Source organism: Mycetomoellerius zeteki, unplaced genomic scaffold (assembly GCF_001594055.1).
Source record: "Mycetomoellerius zeteki isolate Tzet28-1 unplaced genomic scaffold, Tzet1.0 scaffold285, whole genome shotgun sequence".
Taxonomy (NCBI): Eukaryota; Metazoa; Arthropoda; class Insecta; order Hymenoptera; family Formicidae; genus Mycetomoellerius; species Mycetomoellerius zeteki.
Genome location: NW_017257266.1, coordinates 289,164 through 312,040, shown reverse-complemented (window position 1 = coordinate 312,040; position 22,877 = coordinate 289,164). Strand labels below are relative to the sequence as shown.

The 22,877-nt window shown below is 37.5% G+C and overlaps 1 protein-coding gene across 6 annotated transcripts in view; it reads right to left on the bottom strand.

The window, feature by feature from the left end:
• The window catches only part of Fas1 (fasciclin 1 Fas1 domain-containing), a 379,369-nt gene that overhangs the window by 169,996 nt on the left and 186,496 nt on the right, over positions 1–22,877 (bottom strand). For all 6 annotated transcript variants that reach the window (XM_018450497.1, XM_018450496.1, XM_018450501.1 and 3 more), the window contains exon 3: positions 11,831–11,966. In XM_018450497.1, coding sequence (XP_018305999.1) covers positions 11,831–11,966 — 136 coding nt within the window. The remainder of the gene's footprint in view (positions 1–11,830; positions 11,967–22,877) is intronic.

The following is a 22,877-nucleotide window of genomic DNA, read 5'->3' as shown; positions in this document are numbered from 1 at the left end:
ACCTAATCGCATGCGGTCCATCCCTATTCAACTATCCGATTCAACTACCATCGCAGTCAGCCACCGTGAGGAATATCGCTCCTAATTGTTGGCCATCTATCACTCGATGATCGAGCGAGTACGGAAAGGTGGAAGATTAAGATGTCCGGATCTAATTCGAGACTTTTTCTTACGATGCCTCGTGGAGTTTAAGATCTTCGTGAACACAAGCGCTTTAAGAATGTAAACGCTCAAATACCCCAACCGTAGCTACCCCCCGAGACGAGTTTCTATATCCGGCTGCGACACCCCCTTGTCGTCAAAGCCTGCGGCGCTCTCGCGATTGCAATGAAGAAAATGTTTGCGCGAAGGAAACAAGGAATTAAGGGGAGGGCGGTGCTGCTTTATGCGAAAACTCCCCTCTTCTCGCGTATGCAAGTCGCCTTAGGCGAGAAGAGGGAAGATTGCTCTGACTCGACACGGTTGAATAAAATTTTATTCTGATAAAGGACGAAGAGAATTTTTAATATCTCTATATATCTAGATTATCGGAATATTTTTGAATTTTTGCATGAAAACTTGCATGTTCGATTATATTTGGATTCTGTCATTCTTGATAACCACACATGGAAAAAAGGTTTTGCTAAATATAAATCTAAAAATGACTATTAGACGTCGAAAGAATTATATATATATGAGATATTCAAACTAGTTAGAATGCTTTCTTGTTTTGGATTTTCTATCTTACATAAAAAGACCAAAATACCACAATTCAATTGTCATAATTCAATGCAGGAGCCTGGTTAGAGTGTCAAAACTTTTTGCAGAATTGCTCATTATACTTGAGCGTCCTATAAAATTATTTTCATGGTCGAACAAAATTATTTCTTCGTCTCGGAAAGTCAAGAGTCTTAGATTCAAACCCTGGCTGAAATAATATTCTTCGCAATAAATTATTTACAACTTTGAAGATCTTATTAGTTTCACTGTTAAAATGAACGATCGATCTAATTTGAAATATTAATTTCAGCATCAGTTTGTGACGAGTCTGACAAACCTTATCGGTGCGTAGCTTAGAACTGAAATAATATTTGTAAAAACTTGCATTCAGTATTATTAAGCACTAAGATCCATTTTGACCGAAAATAGGATTATTTCTATTAATTAAAAATTATTTTTAGATTTGTATCTAATAGTTAAATTTTTAAATACTTCAGCAAAATCGTTCTTTCCGTGTATATAAGACTACGTTATGTCTGTTATATCTCCCGAATACTCATTTCATTTATCTTCATAATCCTTCTACTCCATTCAAAGTATATCGGAGATTTTATTTATATTGCTGTCCGTTATTGCCGCTACGCGCCATCGGGACGCGCGGAAGAGGGTTGGCGGTCTTCATTAGGTCTCTTTCGCGTCTAATCCAACTTGAATGCCGGTGTCGGTGGGATGAAGGCAGAGCCGTGCTTTCTCTCTCCGTACGGTATCCCTGGGTATTTTGTAGTTATCCTAGACACGGACTACCTCGCTGATGGATAAACGTGGTTAGCACGCGCAACGCGCTCTTCGTTTCGTTACCTGATTAATTGAACAGTCCAGGAATGACTCTCAGCGCGACGTTTCGACCGGCCATTTCAGCGAGTACGTTAAAGCGGATACTTTAGCGAGTTTAAAAAACGACGGTCGCGAGTTATAGCACCCGCGCTGCATCAGCATCGGCGATAATAAATGCGCGAGCAGATTTCTGTCGTGAAAATGTAGCCAATTTATTCTTGTCGTCGCGATACAAACGCGACTTCTGTACGTGGGTGCGATGATATCGTTGCACTCCAGACACTCGGAAAAAAGAAGCTTTAGCATAATTACGCCGTTCCGAGCGCGAGTCGTTGCGATATGCGAACGAAGATGCAACGAGACACCCAGACTGTTTTCCTACTTATACATAGTTAAAACACCGCCGGACGCGTTACCTAAATTATTTTCCTTCATTAAGACTGTTTAACTTTTCGAATTTTTAACGTTGCAACTACAAGTCAGAAGAACAACACGCTATAACAAAAATTTATTGCGCGCTATCAGGCTAAGATAATATCAACGAAAGATCAGAACGCGTTATCGTCTAAATCTTATTAAGTGCAGCGGAAAATAATTACGTTTATGAGCGGAGACTAAATTATAATTATCAACGAAGATGAATTTTTGCCCGCGGAGTCTGTGGACTTGGTGGAACACGGCAACTCTCTCTCTCTCTTCGGTTGGAACGGTTAGTTTATTATAACATAAAGTACGTGGCCACGTCTGTAACAACCAACATTAGATGCGAAAGCAATTAGGAAGAAGTTTACGAGTGGCGCGGCGTTTGCTCCTGGAAAGATTTTAATTACAACCTGTAAACACGACGAACGGTCGGCCCGTTGCATTTAAGTCTCATTTCATTATCGCGCCAGACTCGAATTGCAACTTTTTAACCGTCCTGGCATTTATGTGACATAATTAAGATTTTTCTGACACGACCTGCAACGTCCCGCTGCGACGCAATGGCCGCTTATATACTTTTTCACGCCTCGTTCCGTCGTCCTGACGAGTCCTCGCGTTTAACCCGACGAAGGAAAACGTGTCCTCGTTTTACTTGACGCTGGAGCGCCTTGCATTTGAAAAATTATTACATGAGACGATTCATCCCCATGGCCTTATCTTAATTGGTTTAAACTCGGCCACCGCCACGAGGAGCAGATTGGAATTTCTGGTGGCGCATGCACGATTATGCCGGAAGCGTATACGCGATAAAACGTTGCGGAATTAAACGAGATTAAAATCTGTAGGATTACCGCCACATCAAAGCAGCCTTTTCTTTTTGCTGAGCCCGTGTACATTGAAATCTGTCGCGGTTTTAATCTCTTTCTCTAATGAGAATAAGCAGAAAAAGTCGTATAATGTACTTACAAATATTATGAAAAGTATAATGATGCATAATTATGTACATAAGAAGCTTTTTATCATAAAGTACCGTGTGTCTACAAACGTCACATCTCATAACAGACAGATCAAAAGATTAAGATTAAAAATGCAAGATTAACGCGATATTTAAAAAGCACGAATCTAAATTTCTTATAGTGAAATCTCACTTCAAGAAAGTAAAAATACCACCACCTTTGAAAAAAAATTAAAATATTTCATTTCTTGAAAGAGAGTAACAATTTTCACTCTCTCTCTCTCTCTCTCTCTCTCTCTCTCTCTCTCTCTCTCTCTAGAGTGAATTTTCACTTCAAAGAAGTGAAATCTCACTCCAAAAAAGTGAGATTTCATTCTAAAAAGACTGAAGATCGTCACTTTTTTTTTAAACAAGTGAAATATTTTCACTTTTTTTCAAAGATGGTTGTATTTTCACTCTCTTGGAGTGATTTCACTGCAAGAAATTTAGAGTATAGATTTCGATTAATGGCAATACGTTAGAGAGAGAGGTACACTGAAAAAAATTTACTAAATATTAATATTATATATTCTTTGAATAGTAAGTACCTAATAATTTACTTAAGTAACATTAATTAAATAAACATTTCCTTACTCAATAAATATTTACTCAATAAAAAAATGACGGTTAAATCAAATTAATAGTTTTATTACATATATTTATTAAATAAATATATATTTGCATTTAGTAAATATTTACTTAAAATTATTAGATTGCGTAATTCTCAATGAGTGATTATCGTATCTATTCGGAGAAACCAAGCGAATCTCAAAACGCCCATTCCACGATTCCCTCCGTTAATTCTTATAACACCGACACTCCACTAAGATTCTATAACAGGTCAATAATAAACTCAATGACTGGGAGGAAACAGCGAAGTCTCTTATCCCCCGCGAATTCTGCAGTGTGTTTCCGACAAGACAAACGAAACCGCCCCTTCCTGGCCTGTGGCTACGGGATGTGTCGCAGACGCCCGAGCGACCGGCTTGTTCTCCGGCACGTAGAACACAGTAACCAACCCTCTCACCTACTCGCGGGAACTCGCTCAAAGTCGTCGGCAGACACATATATATACACACACACATACAGACACGTACATACAATTTGGACCCGTCGTCCGCCGCCATCGCCATACCCGGACTATACAGCGTCTTTAAGTTTCGCACAAAGACCAGAGGAGCAGTTAAGTTACCTAGAAGCCAGAGTTCGCACCGTCCTCCTTTGTCATGCCTCCCCCATGACCTACCCACCCGACGGCGCAAGCCTTTGCCTCTCTCCGGGTTCCTCCTCGCACATTCCCCGCGACATCTCCATCCCCAATGCGACGAAGTCTTTAACTTTCCGCGACTAAATTTACCGGCAGTCGAAATACCCGCCATTGTCATCACCGCGTGTCACCGGCGTGGCGCGGCGGCCGGATGATGAAAGTACCGAATATCTTTGGATTCGTCTAGCTCGAAATGTTGAATTGTTGCATAAATTTATGACATTTTCCATTACTTAAGCCGTACACTTTTAATGGTAAACGATAAATACGTTGCCTGAAAACAATGGGATTCCAGTAAGAAAAATCTTTAGAGGTAGACAAACTTGTCATGCATGATTGGGAACTCGGAAGCCTTCTGTTGTAAAATATGGAAAATCGATCTGAAATTTGTTCCGTTCTCTTTTTCTTTTTTTATTCCGATCAGATTTCAATTTTTATCGGAGAAAAGTTTATTGAGAAGTTCAACGAAATCATTGCACCGAACGTGCAGTACGTAGAAATGTCCTCTGTTAACCTCGACTTCACCGATGCTGTGCGCCGTTTTGCAGGACATTATCTCGCCACAATGTAACTTTACAATGGCGAGCAAATGGCTCGCGCTGGCACGACCGCGAGCCGCGACTGTGGCTGACCAGCACCCCTTAAACTCTTTGCCTGTAGCCATCCACGTACTTAATAGGATAATATCTGGCGGTTGCTCGGTTGTTATTCCTGCAATCGTCTTTTGTATTTTATTTCGGCTATGTATAATGTATATAGTATATTAACATATTCATCTCATATTCTTTCGTACATTTATCGTTGTAAAGTCGCTTCTATTCAGATCTTACGATAAATCCAACCAAAGTGATTCGGATCGCTCTAGGAATAAAATTAATCCTCCTATATAGTAAAGTGAACTTTCAAGATATTCAGAAAAGTAGGATTGGATTCGACTCGATGTTTTGTTCATTTTTTATCTAATCAATAGATCTGTTCGCCTTGCTTGTACTTTTTGCATTGAGTATCTTCATTTTCTCTTTTTTCAACGCCCGAATATATATTTATCCCGTCTGAAGTGCAAAAATTGATGAGGATTTCAAGCAACGCGGACAAACCGAATGTAACAAAATGGTAAAAAAAAAGTAAACAATATATCATGAAACTTTTTCCTCTGTTCCTTTCATTATTTGTGTCCAGGACAACCTGTCCCTGCCTTATAAATTCGCTTAATATATGAATGCTATTTATATACATTATTATTGGGTTAAGGGAAAAATCTTTAGAAGCTGGTAAAAAGACATTTCCCCATCAATATCATCTATATATTACTTAATTTAATTAAAAAAAAAAAGGGTTTTAAAGCACGAAATTTCTACTTTCAAATGGTTACTATATATTGTTTTAATTTATGTGAGTTTTTTTGTAATTTTTACATACTTATAGAAAACTACGAGCGGAAAAAAATGAAAAATTTTCTTTTTACTTTGTAGATGTGTCGCGTGCCCAAAAAAATTTGAGCAAATTTTCTACTATACATCGTGAAAGTTTGAAGCGTTCCCTACAAAATCGTTTTTTAAAAATGTTCCTACTATTTTTTGTTCCTGAATTACTCGCGGATTAAGTAAAAAGGAACATTATGACTTTATTGCTCGTAATTGCTTCGTTAAAAGTCATCGTATCACAATTATAGATATAGATTCTTAAAGCTGAAACGTTGCTCTATTAAGCAATGTAGTTGTCAATTTTTTAAAAATAGAATATATGGGTTGGTAAAAAAGTCTTTTTACCAACTTGTAAAGGGACTTTTTCTCTAACTTAATATGTTTAGTACAAATTGTTTCACAATTAGTTTTAAAAATTCTGTTTATACACTGAGAAAAAAAATTTGTTCAACTAACTGAACACATTTAGTTGTTTGCAGATTTGGTTAATTCAACAAATTTTATTTAATTGAATTTAATCTTAGTCTGCTTAACAAGCTGTTCAATGTTAAACAGACTATGGTTAAATTTAATTAAATAAAATTTGTTGAATTAACCGAATCTGCAAACAACTAAATGTGTTCAGTTAGTTGAACAAATTTTTTTTCTCAGTGTATGTATGCTCTGTATTTCTACGCGTATGCTTTCATATAGGTATTGTTTCATTCTTCGTAATTATAATTTATATTCTGTTATGCGTAAATTCTTTTATTTACTGGAAGGCTTAGTACGTATAGCAGCAGTCTTGTTGGTGCCTCACCCCATTTGTATATATTCTATATTTTTGTAATTTTCTGAAACTTCTTTTTACACAATCATATTATATCATATGCACAATAAAATAAAAAAAAATTTGTTGCATTTATCTTTATCTACAAGATATGTAGAATATTATCAATTTTTCTTTAATTGTAAATTATGAAAGAGAATAATAAAAATTGAGATATACTTAACGTTAAAATTAGGACTTGTGTGAAAATTTAAATCTCGTTAGAAATGGCGAATTAAAAATGCTTGAGGAACGTAAGACGCGGATTACGTTTCGTTCAGAAAAAGGTTCCATCCTACCTAATCGGAGAATAAAATCTCATTAAAACGCTTCGTTCCCGAGATTCGACTTAGGATGAGAAATTGCCTAGGATGAACAAGAATAAACGTGGACGAGAAGAAGGAGCGTGTTCGAGACGAACCGAGCAGAGGCCACGATAGTCGGGCGAGAAGTGAAATGATAAATTAAACCGACCGCGGTAACGCTCGGCCGCAAAACAAGGCGGGTTAAGCTGCGGAATTATGAAAGTTCCAAGACTAATTGTGAAACTTTTCGCGATGTACAAAATTGCCGTAGACTCGCGAGGGACGGCGAGAGACGGACGCGGGGGTCAGTCCTCTCGTTGCCGCTCGAGGTGAAGTGCCGCGAGATGGGCGCCAACTTGACGAGATAAAGAGAGCTTTTCCCCCTGGCACTCAGGAGGGAAATAAAGGAGACGGAGTCACAGCTTCGACCTCTCGAGTTCTCTATCCGTTTGAATTTCGCACGAAAGAAGGGAACCGAATCTCGCGCATTTGTCCGAAGTTACTGCCGAGTAAATTGCGCCCGAGTCAATTTGCCGTGATTTGACTTAAGTTTATTACCACAAGCTGACGAAAGAGAGTGCATAAAAAGTGTCTAAACGTGCAGGAATTAAAGCAGGGATTTTAAACATCGGAAACTTCAGCGTCTAAGAAGTTGTCAGTGTAAATATCTTGGAATGCAAAACTCTTTCTAAAGTAAGACTTTTAACAAGCAGCATACGATAGTTACACAAATGCATAATAAAAACACTGTTTTTAGGAGCGAAGGAGATTCATGAAGTTATTTATCTTTCCATTCATTACTTCTAGTAAATAATTTTGAGTTGTAAATCGATGCAGCCTTGCAACGTCACGCGAGCACAACTATCGTTGTTGCTCTCTCGTCCTTTATTTACCGCGCATCACGACGGCAGCGGAAGAGCAAGAGGGCGGATAGTGGAGCAAGGGGGAAGATAATGTAATTCTTGACAATCTCTTTCAAGACGCGTCTCGTAAAAAGTCTTTTGCACGCGGTAATCTCGTTCGAGCTGTTTGCTCTCCAATACGTCGCTCCGGCGTAGACCAAAAAAAAAAGAAGACGCAGCGATTCAACGAACAGCCGACGAGGAATAAAAGTAACGGCCCATCATCGGCCACTTTCCTTCTTTCGTTCTCTCGTCGTCGTGCGGAAAAAAAACGCGCCTCAGGCCGAATAACATTGATCCAGCAGCGGCTCGTGTCAACGGAGTCGACGACCTTACAACCTTTGATTATTTAGTTCGAACGGTTCTTACGGTGGTCTCCGAGGTAATTCGCCGGGGTAATTCGCAACGGGGTGCCCCACAGGAAAGCAGACTTAAAAAATAAGTTACGCGGGAATACGTTGTTGACAATCATAGAACAGCACGTTATTATGCTTTTATTGTGGAGAAAGTAGCTCTGTCAAAAGATGAAATTTCTCTAAAATTAACCAAGTAGATAACTAGATTCTTTTTCTGCATTTAATGTCCAAGGAAATGTCTTTTACCGTCACATCCCCAAAATAAAATATAGATTATATAATTATAACTTCTACAATTCTTACAATATTACGCGGAGCCATTCTGTTCATGATAAAAGTGAGCTTTTGGTGGCCAGGAACTTCACGATTCTCCATATATCTTTACTTTCTCAGCTGCGCGATAATTGTCACTCGGCAAGTTCGGCGCAAAGCTTGCGTAATATTACTACCCCATCGTACACTATGAAACGCTTGTCTTCCGGTGTGAGAGTCCGCGCGCTCGCGCGCGGCTTAGCCGCGCAAATCGGATTAATTATTTCCCGGCGTGGCCGGTTGTGGCCGAAGGCGCGGCCCTTTCTTATCGCCCGATTTAACGTAAGCACTTGGGGGGCACACGCGGTGCGGTGCGCGGTTCGTCCTACGTGGGACGTGTTTGCCTTCGGGTCTCCGTCAAGATCGATGGCGCCGTGCCACGGCGCGGCGCCGATGCGACTATCCGTGTAAGCGTTCGCCGCCGTGCCATCCCGCCGCGTGGCAGTGCAAACATTGCACGTCGAAATTACACACCGCGCGACATCGCAAACACGAACGCGGACGCGAAGACGACGAGGCAAGGTGAGGCGAGGTGAGGCGAGGTGAGGTGAGACGAGAAGAACGAGGGTGCGCCTAACGAGGCCCGTCGTCACGTTTACCATAACCCGCTAAGGATAATAAGGATTTTGATTGAGCAGGTTGTTTGCCGCGTCTCCATTGATTAAAGACAATCTTGTGATACGCCTCCCACGATGCAACCGGACGAGACAAAGATACGCACGGCTCCGCCTATTTTTAAAGCTTCAAGTGGCGAGCTTGTTAAAATTTAATCTTTTTTGAAAACTTTAATCAAGATAGAACGAAATGGCGCAGAAAATATGAGTTTTCAGTCAAGTCTCACTGATAAATTCTTTCCTTTCTTAGCTTCATGTATTCTTTATCAGGAATGTCACAAATCCCTCATCTTAAAATTCTATAATTTTTCCTTGATTTCTAGAAGAAATTTCATGACTTTTCCTTTTAAAATATTTTAATATTAATTATTTTATTATATTTTCATCCTGATTTGAACACCGTCAATTTTTATCGAGAGAATAATTTAAATCATTTATTAATGTTGCTGACGTCGCTTCCATTTATAATTGTTAAATTAGTAATATTTAAAAATTGCGTAATTGTGATGTACGTTTATTAACTAATTTAAACATTTTAAGACTGTACTATGTGAGAAACACAATTAATAATAGAAATTCAAGGGCCTATAATGGTCGAAGCTAGATCTATAACGCTTTTTAAATAATTCAATGTGAATTATATATACTATACTATATATGTACTTGCATATATAACATGTTTGTAGTCCTTCAAACTGCGCGCCGAATTGGTTTTCCGGACTTATAAACGCAATTAAACTACTGGAATAATATCACGAACTAAATTAAATTGACAAGCAATTCTTAAATAATTTTGATGTAATCAGGCATCATTAAAGCCAAGGCATCTTTAAAGCCAAGAATTTTAATTTTTCAGAAAATTTTGCAAAATTCCGTGACCGTTTTCGATTTCCCTGACATTTCCTTGATTTCCAATTTTGTAATAACCTTGAAACAATTACGTAGGAATGTCAAGCATGATAAACAATGTTACAAAAAGTTTTGACATTATTACCGCAATCAGTTTGAGGGTTGTACATACATAATTATTTTTGATGGTTTAACAAAATTATTTTCAGATCAGTATCTAACTAAATTTTTCAATCTTCAACAAAACCGTTCTTTTCGTATATATTCCATTGTATCTCTCGTACGAAATATTTTCTCTCTTTTTTCCGTAGAGAAATAATCATTACATACACAGAAGCCAATAGATGATCTCTGAAGAGAACAAATGAGATATCCTTTATCTTGGTATTAAATAGAAGTCTCGTATTTTCGTGGATCTGCACCGCGAAGTTTTCCGGTGTCTCACCGGAATAATATACGAATGTTAAAGGAATCTATCTCCCCAATTCTTCCAAGAAAGGAAGCAATTTCGCGAGAATGCGATCGTTCCGTACGCACGAATTCGCTTCGTCTGCTGCACGATAAAGTGTAACAGGATGCATTAACGTGAAGGGATTCTAACGCATTGGCTCGCTGACGTCGCGCGATATTAGTCAGCTACGCTCAATCGCAATAACGCTCCATCCCTCCATACCACCCCTTTCTATCAGGATCTACATCGATGAATGCCCAACGGACGTTGAACGGTCGTAAATGCGGATACGTCGATAACGGATTGCCGGCCACCACTCGCCGTTATATTCGTGACTATCGAAGAAGTTCTGAATTACGAAAGCACATAAGCGTCCGGCGCATATCGAATGCGCTCCTTCCGATCCGGCGCGGCTTTACAGCTCGACGGATGCATTACGGATGCATGCGCGGGCCCGCCCGTCCCGCCCGCCTCGTCGAGATCAAAGGGCGAAATACCGAAAGTCGGAGTTAATGCACTCCGCCGGCGCGCGAAAACCGGACGAAGAAAGAAAATAATGCAGATGCGAAAGAGAAGTGGGCGAGGTCGCCGTCAAACCGTGGAAATTGAGTTTTCACGGCCGTGTCGAGAATTTTCCCATGTCGCTCTGACGCGGTCTATCTTGGAGAATGCTGTATGATATACAATAGTGGAGATAACGGAATTTTCTCAATTGTCTGTTGATTTTGCAATTTCGTATTTTCTGGATTTTAAAATATCGTCTTACCATAATTCTCTTTGTTATACATTACTAAAAGTTAGTTTACAAAATATGCTGCTACACGAAAGGAACAGATTTGTTGAAGTATCTAAAAATTTAGCTAGATAGAGATTTGAAAATAATTTTGTTGAACCATCAAAATAATTATGTAGGACATTTAAACATGATGAATGACGCTGCAAAAAGTTTTGACATTCTAGTAACCAGTTTGTGAGTGTCCTATACAATTATTTTATAATTATTTTATGATTATATTATTGAGTGACCTGTATAATTATTTTTGACAGCCCTATAAAATTATTTTCAGATCTAATTAAACTTTTAGATATTTTAACAAAACTGTTTTATCCGTAAAAGTGTATTCGTGTATTAGAGAGATATTTAAAAAAATCTTATTATTACAGATATTAATTAACAATTTATTAACAAAGAATTAAATGGATTGTATATTTCTCAAAATTATTTTACCTAAAAAGTGTGTAATAATTAAAATGTATTATCTTAACAATAAACGAAAATTTATTATTTATTTTATATAAATAAGACTCTATAAATAAAAAGATTTGCTGTGTATGAATATTTTTTGCATTCTGTATATCTTCACCTTTTCACTTTTTTATCTTTTTTACCTTAATTTTTATCTTTTACCTTACTTTTTTTATCTTTTTTATCTTATTTCACCTTTAATCACAATTTTTATCGCCATCTTTATAAATCGCCATCTTTATATTTTTGCACATCTTCACTTAAATGAGATAGTTGACGATGTCTATCTCTGAATCCGTTTGTATACTTAAATTTATTTATAAGATAAATATTACATTCTACTCACACATATGATACAAAACCAAATTCTTCGTGCTCCCATTGTATTTCTGGAACGCTCGGTTAGTGGGCGCAAACACGGTCACGTGGCGATACGTGAGAGTAGTATTGGCCACTTGACTAGCTTCCAGAAGCTGGTAAAACTGCAACAAAAAAGCAGAATATGGTTTTACAGTTCCGTTCGATCTGGTCATTTCTTTGCTAATTGATGCTACCAATTAACGGGCGCATATGGTACACGCAAAAAAGGGGAAAATGCTTACGGCATTATACCCTCTGTACGTGCCCTCAATCGCGCACCCTTGACAAAATTAAACAATCGTCCACCGCGCTCAAAAGGACCGGCTTGTAGGAAGTTATTAAATTAATCATCGTCTCCGCATGATAAAGCAGGAAACGAGCGATCGATTCCGCTCTTCTGATGTCGGGCTCTTATGAACCCTACAGCAGAAAGAGAAAAAAAATCCATACCCAACGGGAACATGCCCCGAGCAATTCACGTCAACGGGGATTAAAGTCGTAGTTCACATCGAGTTGCAAGCTCGAGTTCGACGAGCACGCGCGCTAAAGCATTTAATCCGACGTGTCGGTTGAAATTTTCCGAGGACTTTCATCTCCCGCGGCGGCTGCGGCACAAAGGAACCTCGTTAGTTATCAATGCTTAATTAGCCGGATGTAAAGTCCGATCTACTGGCGGGTATTACGAGGTACCCTTCCTGCCGGCTCCTCCTCTTTCTGTCGAGCGTCGCGTCGCTTGGGAATTATGGGTAAAAAAACATGTCGTGGAAAACTGAAAGCCACCAAGTTGTTTACAATATATTGGATATTTCCGCGATATTTTCATATTTTATCTCGTTTTTCAAACCTTACAATAAATTGCTGTATAATTATAACATAATCATTTTCTTGGTTTGATATCGTTCTTCATTCTTGAAAAAATGTTACTTTATAAAGGATTATATTATAATAATTATTATGTATACCGTAACGTTATATATTTTTATTTTATTAAATATTAATTTCATAATATCCTTTTTAATAATAAAAATGTTATTTTGGTTTTGACTTTTTTTATTTAACAATGAAATCGCCGATGATATCCCGCAAATAATTATCAAAGGTCAAAATTGGTGATTTCCTATCCCGCCATTTTCGGTTAGTAAAAAGTTATTTTGGTATTATTTGTATTATATTCACATATTTTCAACATTTTGTACTGCACATCTAATACGAAAAGGGAAAAAATTGAAATGATAACGAGAATAAAATATTAATAAGATTTAATAAGATTTAACTCAGCGTTCACGTTATTACTCAGTGGCAGTTATGAGTGAACGTGTGCAACTAGTTTTGGAATGTACAGAAACGAACTCGTTCGCGTTAGACGCAGAAAGTATGCCGGATAGAATGATAAAACTCGCGCCATCACCGGCTTTGTCGATTTTATGACGCGTGTGGCATTCGAACTAGTTTTACCGCACAAAGAGTCGCCGAGGCTTCCGATTCTCGTAAAACTCAGCGCGAGTATCGTAAAAAGGCGATTATTTTGTCCCATTGCTTGAAACTCTCGCAGTGTCGGGAGAACTACGTCGGCACTTGGCTATAATAAACTGCTAAAGTTTCATACGCAGGAGGTGTACCTTGTCGGTAATTTTTCCGTCCCACATAGCCCCGCTTCTCTAATACACTCAATCTTTCAAAGTCTTTCGACTTTGGAATTAATAGAGTAATTTTGCACTTTATTTTCCTTTTTCTGTAATCTACATTCAAATTGCCTTACATTCGATATTGAACGCGCTCGTTTTGTTAAATATTAAACTCACCCACAATATCCTTTCTAAGAATAAAAATGCTAGTCCATTTGGTTTTGATTTGCAATTTTTTTTATTTAACACACACATTGGAATCACCGATGATATTCCATTAGAACTGTCGAAGATGTCAAATTAGCAATTTGTTATCCCTGTTTTCGGTTAGTAAAAAGTTACTTTTTGTTAAAATTATTTGTATAAAAGTATTATATTCACACAGTTTCAATATTTTGTATTATACAGAGCATTTGCTAAGTAATGATAAATCTTTCGCACAGGGACAGAATGGACTAAACTGAGAAGAAAAGTTCTCTACCATTTTGCAATTTTCGCAATAGTTAACAAGATATTAATTGCTAAAAATTGTCGAAAATTGGTCTTCAATAATTTTTTTACTCAAATACTGATACTTTATAGAAAAACTGCAAGAGATAAAAATTGTTTATTTTCTTCTCATAGAGCTCTAAGAATTTTTTCAGAATTTTTTGATATCGTATTTTCTCATGTTGGTAAAAATAAGAAAGTGCAGTACTAAAAATTGATAGAAAATTCTGAAAAAATTCTTAGAGCTCTATGAGAAGAAAATAAACAATTTTTATCTCTTGCAGTTTTTCTATAAAGTATCAGTATTTGAGTAAAAAAATTATTGAAGATCAATTTTCGACAATTTTTAGTAATTAATATTATGTTAACTATTGCGAAAATTGTAAAATGGTAGAGGACTTTTCTTCTCAGTTTAGTCCATTTTGCTCCTATGCAAAAGATTTATCGTTACTTATCAAACACCCTGTCTAATACAAAAAAGAAAACGTTGAAATGAGCGGAGCTAAAATGGTATCATCGGCGGTTCTAGTGTTAACGTTAATCTTGCCTAAATCAAGCAAGAATCACTTCGAAACGCCAAGTTATAAATCGATCGTGAACCAGTAGATAGATTTACGAATTATTAAAACCGTAAATTTCCGTAAGACAATGGACGGCATTGTCGGAGGCGGGAAACTTTGTTACAACGGTCATATATGCTAATTAGTACATGGTGGGATAATTGGTAGGGAGATTCGGAACAGATCTGTTAGTTGCATCGGCCGGTTGGCGGTGTCGGCAGGAAATTTCTGATTAATTAGTGGAAGCTGTAGGGTACGGTCCATTCAGCTTCTATATTTTATGATGATCGACGTTGTACGCAATATATAAATTAAGATCTTAAAATTAAAAATAACACGGGGATGTGATGCATTCGGGACGCTGATTTTACGTTCGAGAAATATAACAGAAGGATCTAATAATCGGACGAAATTCGTGAAGACAACAAACAGAAAACCTCTTTTTTTTTCATTCCATTGGACGATGGGGGCCTGTAGTTCAATTCTCGTTAAGGATAACGGCGACGCGAGCCCAATTTGTGAAAAATAATGGTGAAACATTGTTGCGACCTCCTTTATCTTCCTCGTCTCTTATCCTCGCGGCGCTCTCTTATCCCTTTTGCCTTCCTTTAACGAAGCTCTTGAGTAATGGAGACATGTCGTGACTCTCGGCAATTAATGCGAGTTGGTTCCTCGAGACGAGCCCGGCAGAGCGACGGGATTGGTCAGAGGTAGCAGACAAAAGGAGAAAGGGACAGGGCGAAAACAACCCTGAGGATAGAAAAAGATTTCCAACACGGTAATCGAGACGTCGTGTTTCGCGTGTCGATTGTCTTGGTGGAGAGATAGGAGTTTTATCGAATAAAATATAATACTATTCTAGCAATTCTAAAACTTGAGTCGTATAAAATTTGAGTATATTACAGTTGCTAATTTTCATACTTGGCTCTTAAAATTTGCCGCAAATATCACAAAGGACTAAAAGACTCCTTTAAAGAGATTTGAATGATTAATATTTTTTTTTATCTATTTTTTAGACACTTGGATAAAGTTCCTTGATTTTTCAACGAAAAAAGTTCGTCTTTAACAGATTTGAAATGACGAAATGAATCGTTTAAAAAATTTACATGGATTTATGCTCAAATGAATCTATAAACTTGCTAACGAGATTTTCGCAAAAGCGACCGAGGTGCACCGAACGCACGGCAGGATATTATGTATTATTAATGCGGATAAATATTCGCATTTATAAATGTTTCGTTTTCGCATTTTCTGCTTGGCGAATAAAAACAATCGCGCGGCATCGCACAGTGTCGATGAGTTAAACAGGAGATAAACGAATTCTATGAAGCGCAGCCGCGCCAGATCGAGAACCTAGTACATCGGGACAAGTCAACTATGGAAATTAAATTAAATCGCAACGTCAAGATTTATATTTTTTTATTTTCTCTCCGCCCCTCTTTGTTTCCTTAGCGCCATTTTATCGCATTACGTGCTTTCGAAATATCGTGCGCGATCAGAAGATAAATTTGCAGCAACGTTTGCCATTCCGTAACAAACGCGATATTGTCCTCGTGCTCCATTTTCCGAGTATTTCCTTTATATACTTAGCGCGAGAACAGAACTCGAAGAATCTGCATGGATCGGACGTTTTTTAAAATTACAGACGACTCGCGAAAATCCAGCTTCTGGCGAAGATTTATGCTCTTCGTGTTAAATTTACGCGTATAATAAATAAGCGAGACATGAATCTTAATGTTATGTTCCATGTCTTAATTCATGTCTACATTTCAACCTTCGAGGCATTTTATCTCACGACACACATCGGCGTTATGTTACCGGTTATATTCGTTTAAACCGCGCTCGCTATTTTTGCTACGGCAAAATGTTTAATGAACGCTCGCCGTGTATCTTGCTTATGTATTTAGTTATTACACCACGCTTATCACTGCACACATCGATATAATGTAGCAGAAAGAAATAATTACTTTAATTCTCGTATATTTGGTACCTCGGTATATAATTCATAACAAAAGTACATTACTCGACAATCCGACAATCATTTGGATACAACACTGAAAAAAGAAGTGTTTAATTTTAAGATATTAAAATGTTCTATTCTTGTCTCCATTTTTTAAACACTTAAGGATGTTTTAGTTTTAAATTTTTTCAATAGACGAAACATCTTTAAGTGCTTAAACATGGGGACAAGAATAAAACATATTACTTTTTACAGTGAAACTGCTGAAATTGGCGATTACATTTGAGTTATTCCCGTAAAATTCTCGAGCTTCGTAATATTTTTACGAGTTTTCGCAATCTGACCTCATTTATGCTTCATCATTTTTTTACGATCCCTATACTCGTTTTAGAAACACTCCCTCGTTCATCATTGTATCGTATCTTCGTCACGAACGAGATGGAGTACGGAGCTTGCATACTCTAATTATGTTTTAATTACAATCAACGTAGGAAAAAGAAAGTCGGGAAAAGAGAGGAAGAACTGTGAGCGGCTTCGCGTTTTTACGAGCGAGGTTTAACACGAGACGACCGGGGATCGAGTTGCATCCGCCGTAAAATAGGAAGAGCGAAATTTAATTAATATGAACATACGTCGAAAGTTTTCTTCGCCGTTTCATCCCGTAGAAACGATAACTAATTCTTTACGATTGTGGTAATAAGTATAGACAAACGTTTAATTTACAAATGTTCCTATACCTTTTGTTTCGTTCGTAAACACTATCCTGCAGACAAAAGATCAGGAGTGCAACCCACTTAACGCTGCAAATGCTTTGTTGACCAATTAGAAGAAAGAATTTTACGAATTGATCAATTAAAGATTTGCAGCATAAAGTAAATTGCACCCCAGGATTACTGCTTATGGTACATTCTATGTCATATCAATCATGTGAGGAAAAAGCACACATTTATAATCAATGGTGGATCACAATAGAAACTTAATATTTCTTCTTCTTCTAAGGCCGGTTGTTCCATCTTCGGATAAACTATGTGATAATTTATTTAATAGATAAACAAAAGAGTAAGAGAGTAAAAGAATGAGCTAAAGTTTATTGAAAGGTGGAATAATTTAATCCAGTCTAAGGGTCGATTGTTCCATCTTCAGACAAACTATGTGGTAATTTATCTATTGGATAAACAAAAGAGTAAAAGAGCGAGAGCATAAGAGAGCAAGACAGTGAGCTGAAGTTTACCGACAGGAAACAAACAACCCAGCCTAAGTTTCATATCAGAGATGTGGTGGACTTCTGTAAATGTTCGCAGATATATAGGATGTACAATTTTATATTTCTAATATTTTATATATTGTTTAAAAATAAAAAATACAAAATAAAATAGTATTTAACGAAACACATTCATGGTTTTTAGATTACAAACGGATATAAAATGATTTAAAGACTCGTTCGCAACGATGATGCAGAAGAAAAAATAAATGTAAGCACACATATATGATGATTGAATGCGAAAATCTTTATTGCATTACACAATAATACTTTATCGCCCTTAAAATTTTGTCAGCGTAAGTTGCGATTCATCTAAATACAAGATTTTGATAAACAGCATCGTAAAACGTGCGAGCAATGAAAAGTAAAAATTGCTGTCTAAAAAATGCATTTGGTGAATGAGGATCGTGCGTCATCTTCAAGCCCATTACATTAATAAGATATATCGTACATTGGGGGACGTCCTTAAACTTTTCGCATCTTTAGTCGCGTGGGTTGTTTATCGCCACTTCTCTCCCTTTTATTATCTGTTCAGCGCGCCCTCGACGAATACAAACATTTATGCGAATGACTGAACTTCCATTCCGCCGGGACGAAATGTGCCTTGTACCATTTATGAGTCAACGATATCGTCATTCAAGCGAGAGCATCACGAATTACACTCACGCGTCGAAGAGCTGCGATTAATCTGCATATTATTATGTCAGTTCGTCCGTACGAGCGCGCTTTAATGCCTTTCACAAGTTCACTGAGTTATGTATGACACTTAGAATATATTTTCACGAACAGAAATCAATGCGAAATAAAAGTAAAATTTGTGCCACCAGAATTTCGCGGATATTCTAAACGCCATTCTAGCGCGCTGAAATTTTATTTGCAATTCTATAAAAATTTCAATCCTCGACATCAAGGGAAATATTTATAGATTTCAATACAATCGCCTATTTCTATTCCCCACTTATTCCCCGCGACTCATTAACAATGATAATGTGCATCATGTTATCCATATTTATTTGTTATGCGACGAAATGATTCATCCATGATTTACGGTGTGATGGATTCGGATGCGTGCGATCGCATGTACAATAGATTAATGAACGCGCATTTCTCCGTGTCTCTTTCTCTTCTCCTCTTTAAAATATTCAGTCTAAAACCAATTGATGCGCGAACAACGAAGAAGACTCACGGCGAATGTATTTAGGGACGACTATATGGAGAGCAATATCATTTTAACGCAGCAGTCGAGAGAGCATCGTCTCGATACAGTCAGCAATCGAGACCAATATCGTCCCGATGTACCCATCGTAGGAGCGACGTCGCGAAGCCAAGAACAACACCTTAGCAGCCATGCTGTACCTTCCCTTTGATACAACCTGTGCCATTATTACGTGCAAATTACTTCTCGATTCGATTCGATTCGATATCGGGATCGTAAAGCACTCCTGGCTTGCGTCCGATAACGCCTTTGTTACTATGCATTATACACGTGTGTATGCATTTACATTTCCAGAGATATACCGGGTGCCATTAAAATTACCATTGTTATTATTGGTTGTAATTTGCTCTTCGAGCAAAATTTCTAATCGATTTCTGATGTGACAATTAAATTTTTCTAATCAGATTAATAAGAAGGGATCACAAAATTCGAGAATAGATTTCTATATATTCTTGTCATCGATTTCGCTTGATAAAATATTAATTTGAGATCTAAATGTGCCTCACACACGATATGGTCAACGACATGCATAATTATCCATGAATAGACCAATTTATAGTGAATATGTGCAAAGTTGGCTATGTTGGCCAAATTGTCTGGAGGCACCTTAACAAGATACATTCACCAAAATATTCTGTGTTATAAAAAGTAACAGATAAAAAGATAGAAGTCAAAGGATAAGATGACAAACGAATACGACCGAACAGGCGAAAGCGATGTTTCGGAGCGCCCTGTATACAGAATGTGCGACGCTTTATGCATATCGAAAGGGCTGCATAGATGCATTATTGAGCGCATTATAGAGAATGGTCGAAGCAATTCCATTGTAAATTGAGTACGCGTTGATACGAAAACGCGCGTTGGTCGCTTGGAAGAAGGGGTTCGACTTGCCACAGGCGGCGAAAGGGATACCGTGAAAACTGGAGAGTAGGAGGGAGAAGGTGAGGGTTGCTTTTGCCTCGGAAGCGTGAGCCGGTAAAAGCCCTTATATTGAATACGTGGGTCACATCTCAATATCTCGATGCACTTACTTGTGCCACCGATATTTCGCCTCCGGGGGTTGCTTGAGAGCATGACGTGTTATGCAACGGGAGTCGAGCGATAAATGTAGCGATGTCTGAGAAGATCGAGACACAATAAAAAGTATGGGACTGTGACGAAATAATAAGTGATCTTAATTGGTCCCAATTCGTTCCATGAATTTGATTCTTTTGAATTTCGACAGCAGGCAGCTGTAAATGGAATTGATCTGCAAAATATGAATATCTGAACATATAACTTAAAACATCGTTCTACTTGGCGGAGCTTTAAATACAGCATTAATTCGCGATACATTCGAACGCGTGATCGATGATATTGAATTTATTACGTAATCTATCATAGAGTCCATATACTTAAATGTATTTATAATTCACAATGCCATTATATTAAAATATTAAATCTTGTCCATTAAACTTTCATATAGCTCGCGTAATTTTGCGATTATCGTATTCTTGGTAATAATTTTCCATACATGACCGGAAAATATATTTCATGTGCCTCTGACTCATCATCATCACAGCATCGTCCTCTTATAAATGACCTAAAGAAATGAATTTAGGAAAACGAGGGAGAGCGTCGACTGGCGTCATCGAAACGACCCCTTCAAACCAAACCAACCCCATTGGGGTTCACTATTTTCTTGGATGTTTGCGGTCACTATGCGCTATGATAGATCATTCGTATTACTGCACACAGAAAAATACATACTGTAGGCTATACAGAAGTATAAAAAATTACTTGTTCGAGTATTTAAAAAGTTCATATATCAGCAAATCTATCATAAGTTCATCACAAGCATCAAATTTATTTAAAATATATTCTAAAACCTAGTAAGTTTAATATTTGAATTAAGATTATTAAATTAAAACAAATTCTATTCGCTTATTACATAAAGTCGCTTCTTCGATCAATTTTATAATATTCTTCAAAAGAAAATCAATTCTTATTTTGAGCACATAATGAATCTTTTTAAAAATTTATAATAAGTATATTTTAAAATTAGTATTATATCAAGAAAATATTCTTTGTTAAAGAAAAGAACTTAAAAAAAAAAGAAAGTAAATTGAATGATAACTTTTATTAGCAATAGAATGATATTTTTCTGTGTGTGGTACTAGTCTTTTAATCTTTATCATTAAATCATAATCTCTCGCTTAGATATTCTTCGAGATATATCCGAGTAAAGGATATCGAATTAATGGATTATACGGTAATAAAGTATTTGGAAGTAATTCGATGAGACGCAGACGTTGCTCGCGTCTCATCGAATTAGTTGATCGAAAAAATAATCTGAGAAATCGAGCCTAGTGACTGCCGATGGGAATAAAAATGGACCTGCTCGATTCATACATATTTCATGTCGCGATGATGAACATTCATAATGGACCATCCCGTCGCGCCGGTAATGTTATTTATGTTACATGCCGAAACGGATGGCGCGCTGGTTACTTAGCGATATGAAAATTCTCGAATTACCATCGTCGTCGAGTCATCCGACCGCCGACGTCTCTTGCGACTTTCCGTCTTCGTCGATCGATCATCCATCTCTCGTGTTCGCGAGGCGTTTTTCGTATCGAAGACCGTAGAGGAGACTGATGCACGGTGATGTAAGACGATCTATTCATCTCCTCGTGACTTGGCAAACCGAATGTTTTCGAATAGGCATTTAACATTTAAATATCTTCGGGTGGCTGATGATGCATGACTCTAAATAAGAGTCTTATTTGATTTTATCAATGCAACGATTAGAAATTGTAGGATTCTAAAATTTAGAAATGTCTGACAGGAAAAGAATGATCTTGCCGAAATATCTAAAAATTTAGCTAGATTTAAAAATATTTTGTTGAATCGTCAAAATAATTATGTAGAAAGCTCAAGCATAATAAATATAATGCTGCAACAAATTTTGATATTTTATCTACCAGTTTAAGCGTCCATAATTATTTTGATAGTCCAACAAAATTATCTTCAGATTTGTATTTATATAGCTACATTTTTAGATACTTTAGCAAAATTGTTCTTTCCATGTAGAATTCAGAAACTCGAAAATTTGACAAATTTTTAATTATCCAAAGAAAATGAAACATCGATCAATCACCGCGATTTAATATATCCATTAATAAAATTTTTTACAAATTGATTTGTTCGTATGACAAGTTGCCGAAAAATTTATTTGAATGCAATGTAATTAATTACCATCAATATTTTGCGGCAATGGCATAGTAATAATGTGCTTTCGGTAGACTCAATTGATTAGGAATGACCTACAGAGGATTTCAGTGGATTCGCGACGTACGTCGTTAAGGGATTAATCCGGCAGCGGTATTTAATGGAGCAGCCGCATCGAAACGGAAGCGCGTACGCAGGACGCAAAATAATTCAGTACGTATCCCGTGACGACGCCCGACGGTCGCGCGCGTCGCAGGAAGCTTATAAAAACAAGGAAGCGGTTGTTAATTCAGCCGGACATTACCCCAGTGTTCTCGTTCTCTCCTCTGTTCCCTTCTGCCCTGTCGGACAGTTTGCACACTGCGGTTGCAGACCTCATTAACAATTAGAATTCGCGGTGATTATGCCACTAATTGGTAATCAATATTCAGTATAACCATTAAAGGCAACCAACCCGGCAACTGAATATCGATAGGGTCGACCGCTACCGCCGAATTCACAATCGCCTGATGTAAGCGATACGGAAGAGAACTGAATCGGGAAGTAACAATGGCGCTCGCGATCCCATCCAGTGATATCGAATATGCGACTTGGCGAGAACTCTATCGAAGGAAATTGTTCTTCGCGGTTTCACGTTAATTTATAGGCGAGAAATTGATCAAGTTGGGAAACATCTTCAATACATGAAATGCGCTATTCGGCTATTATATTA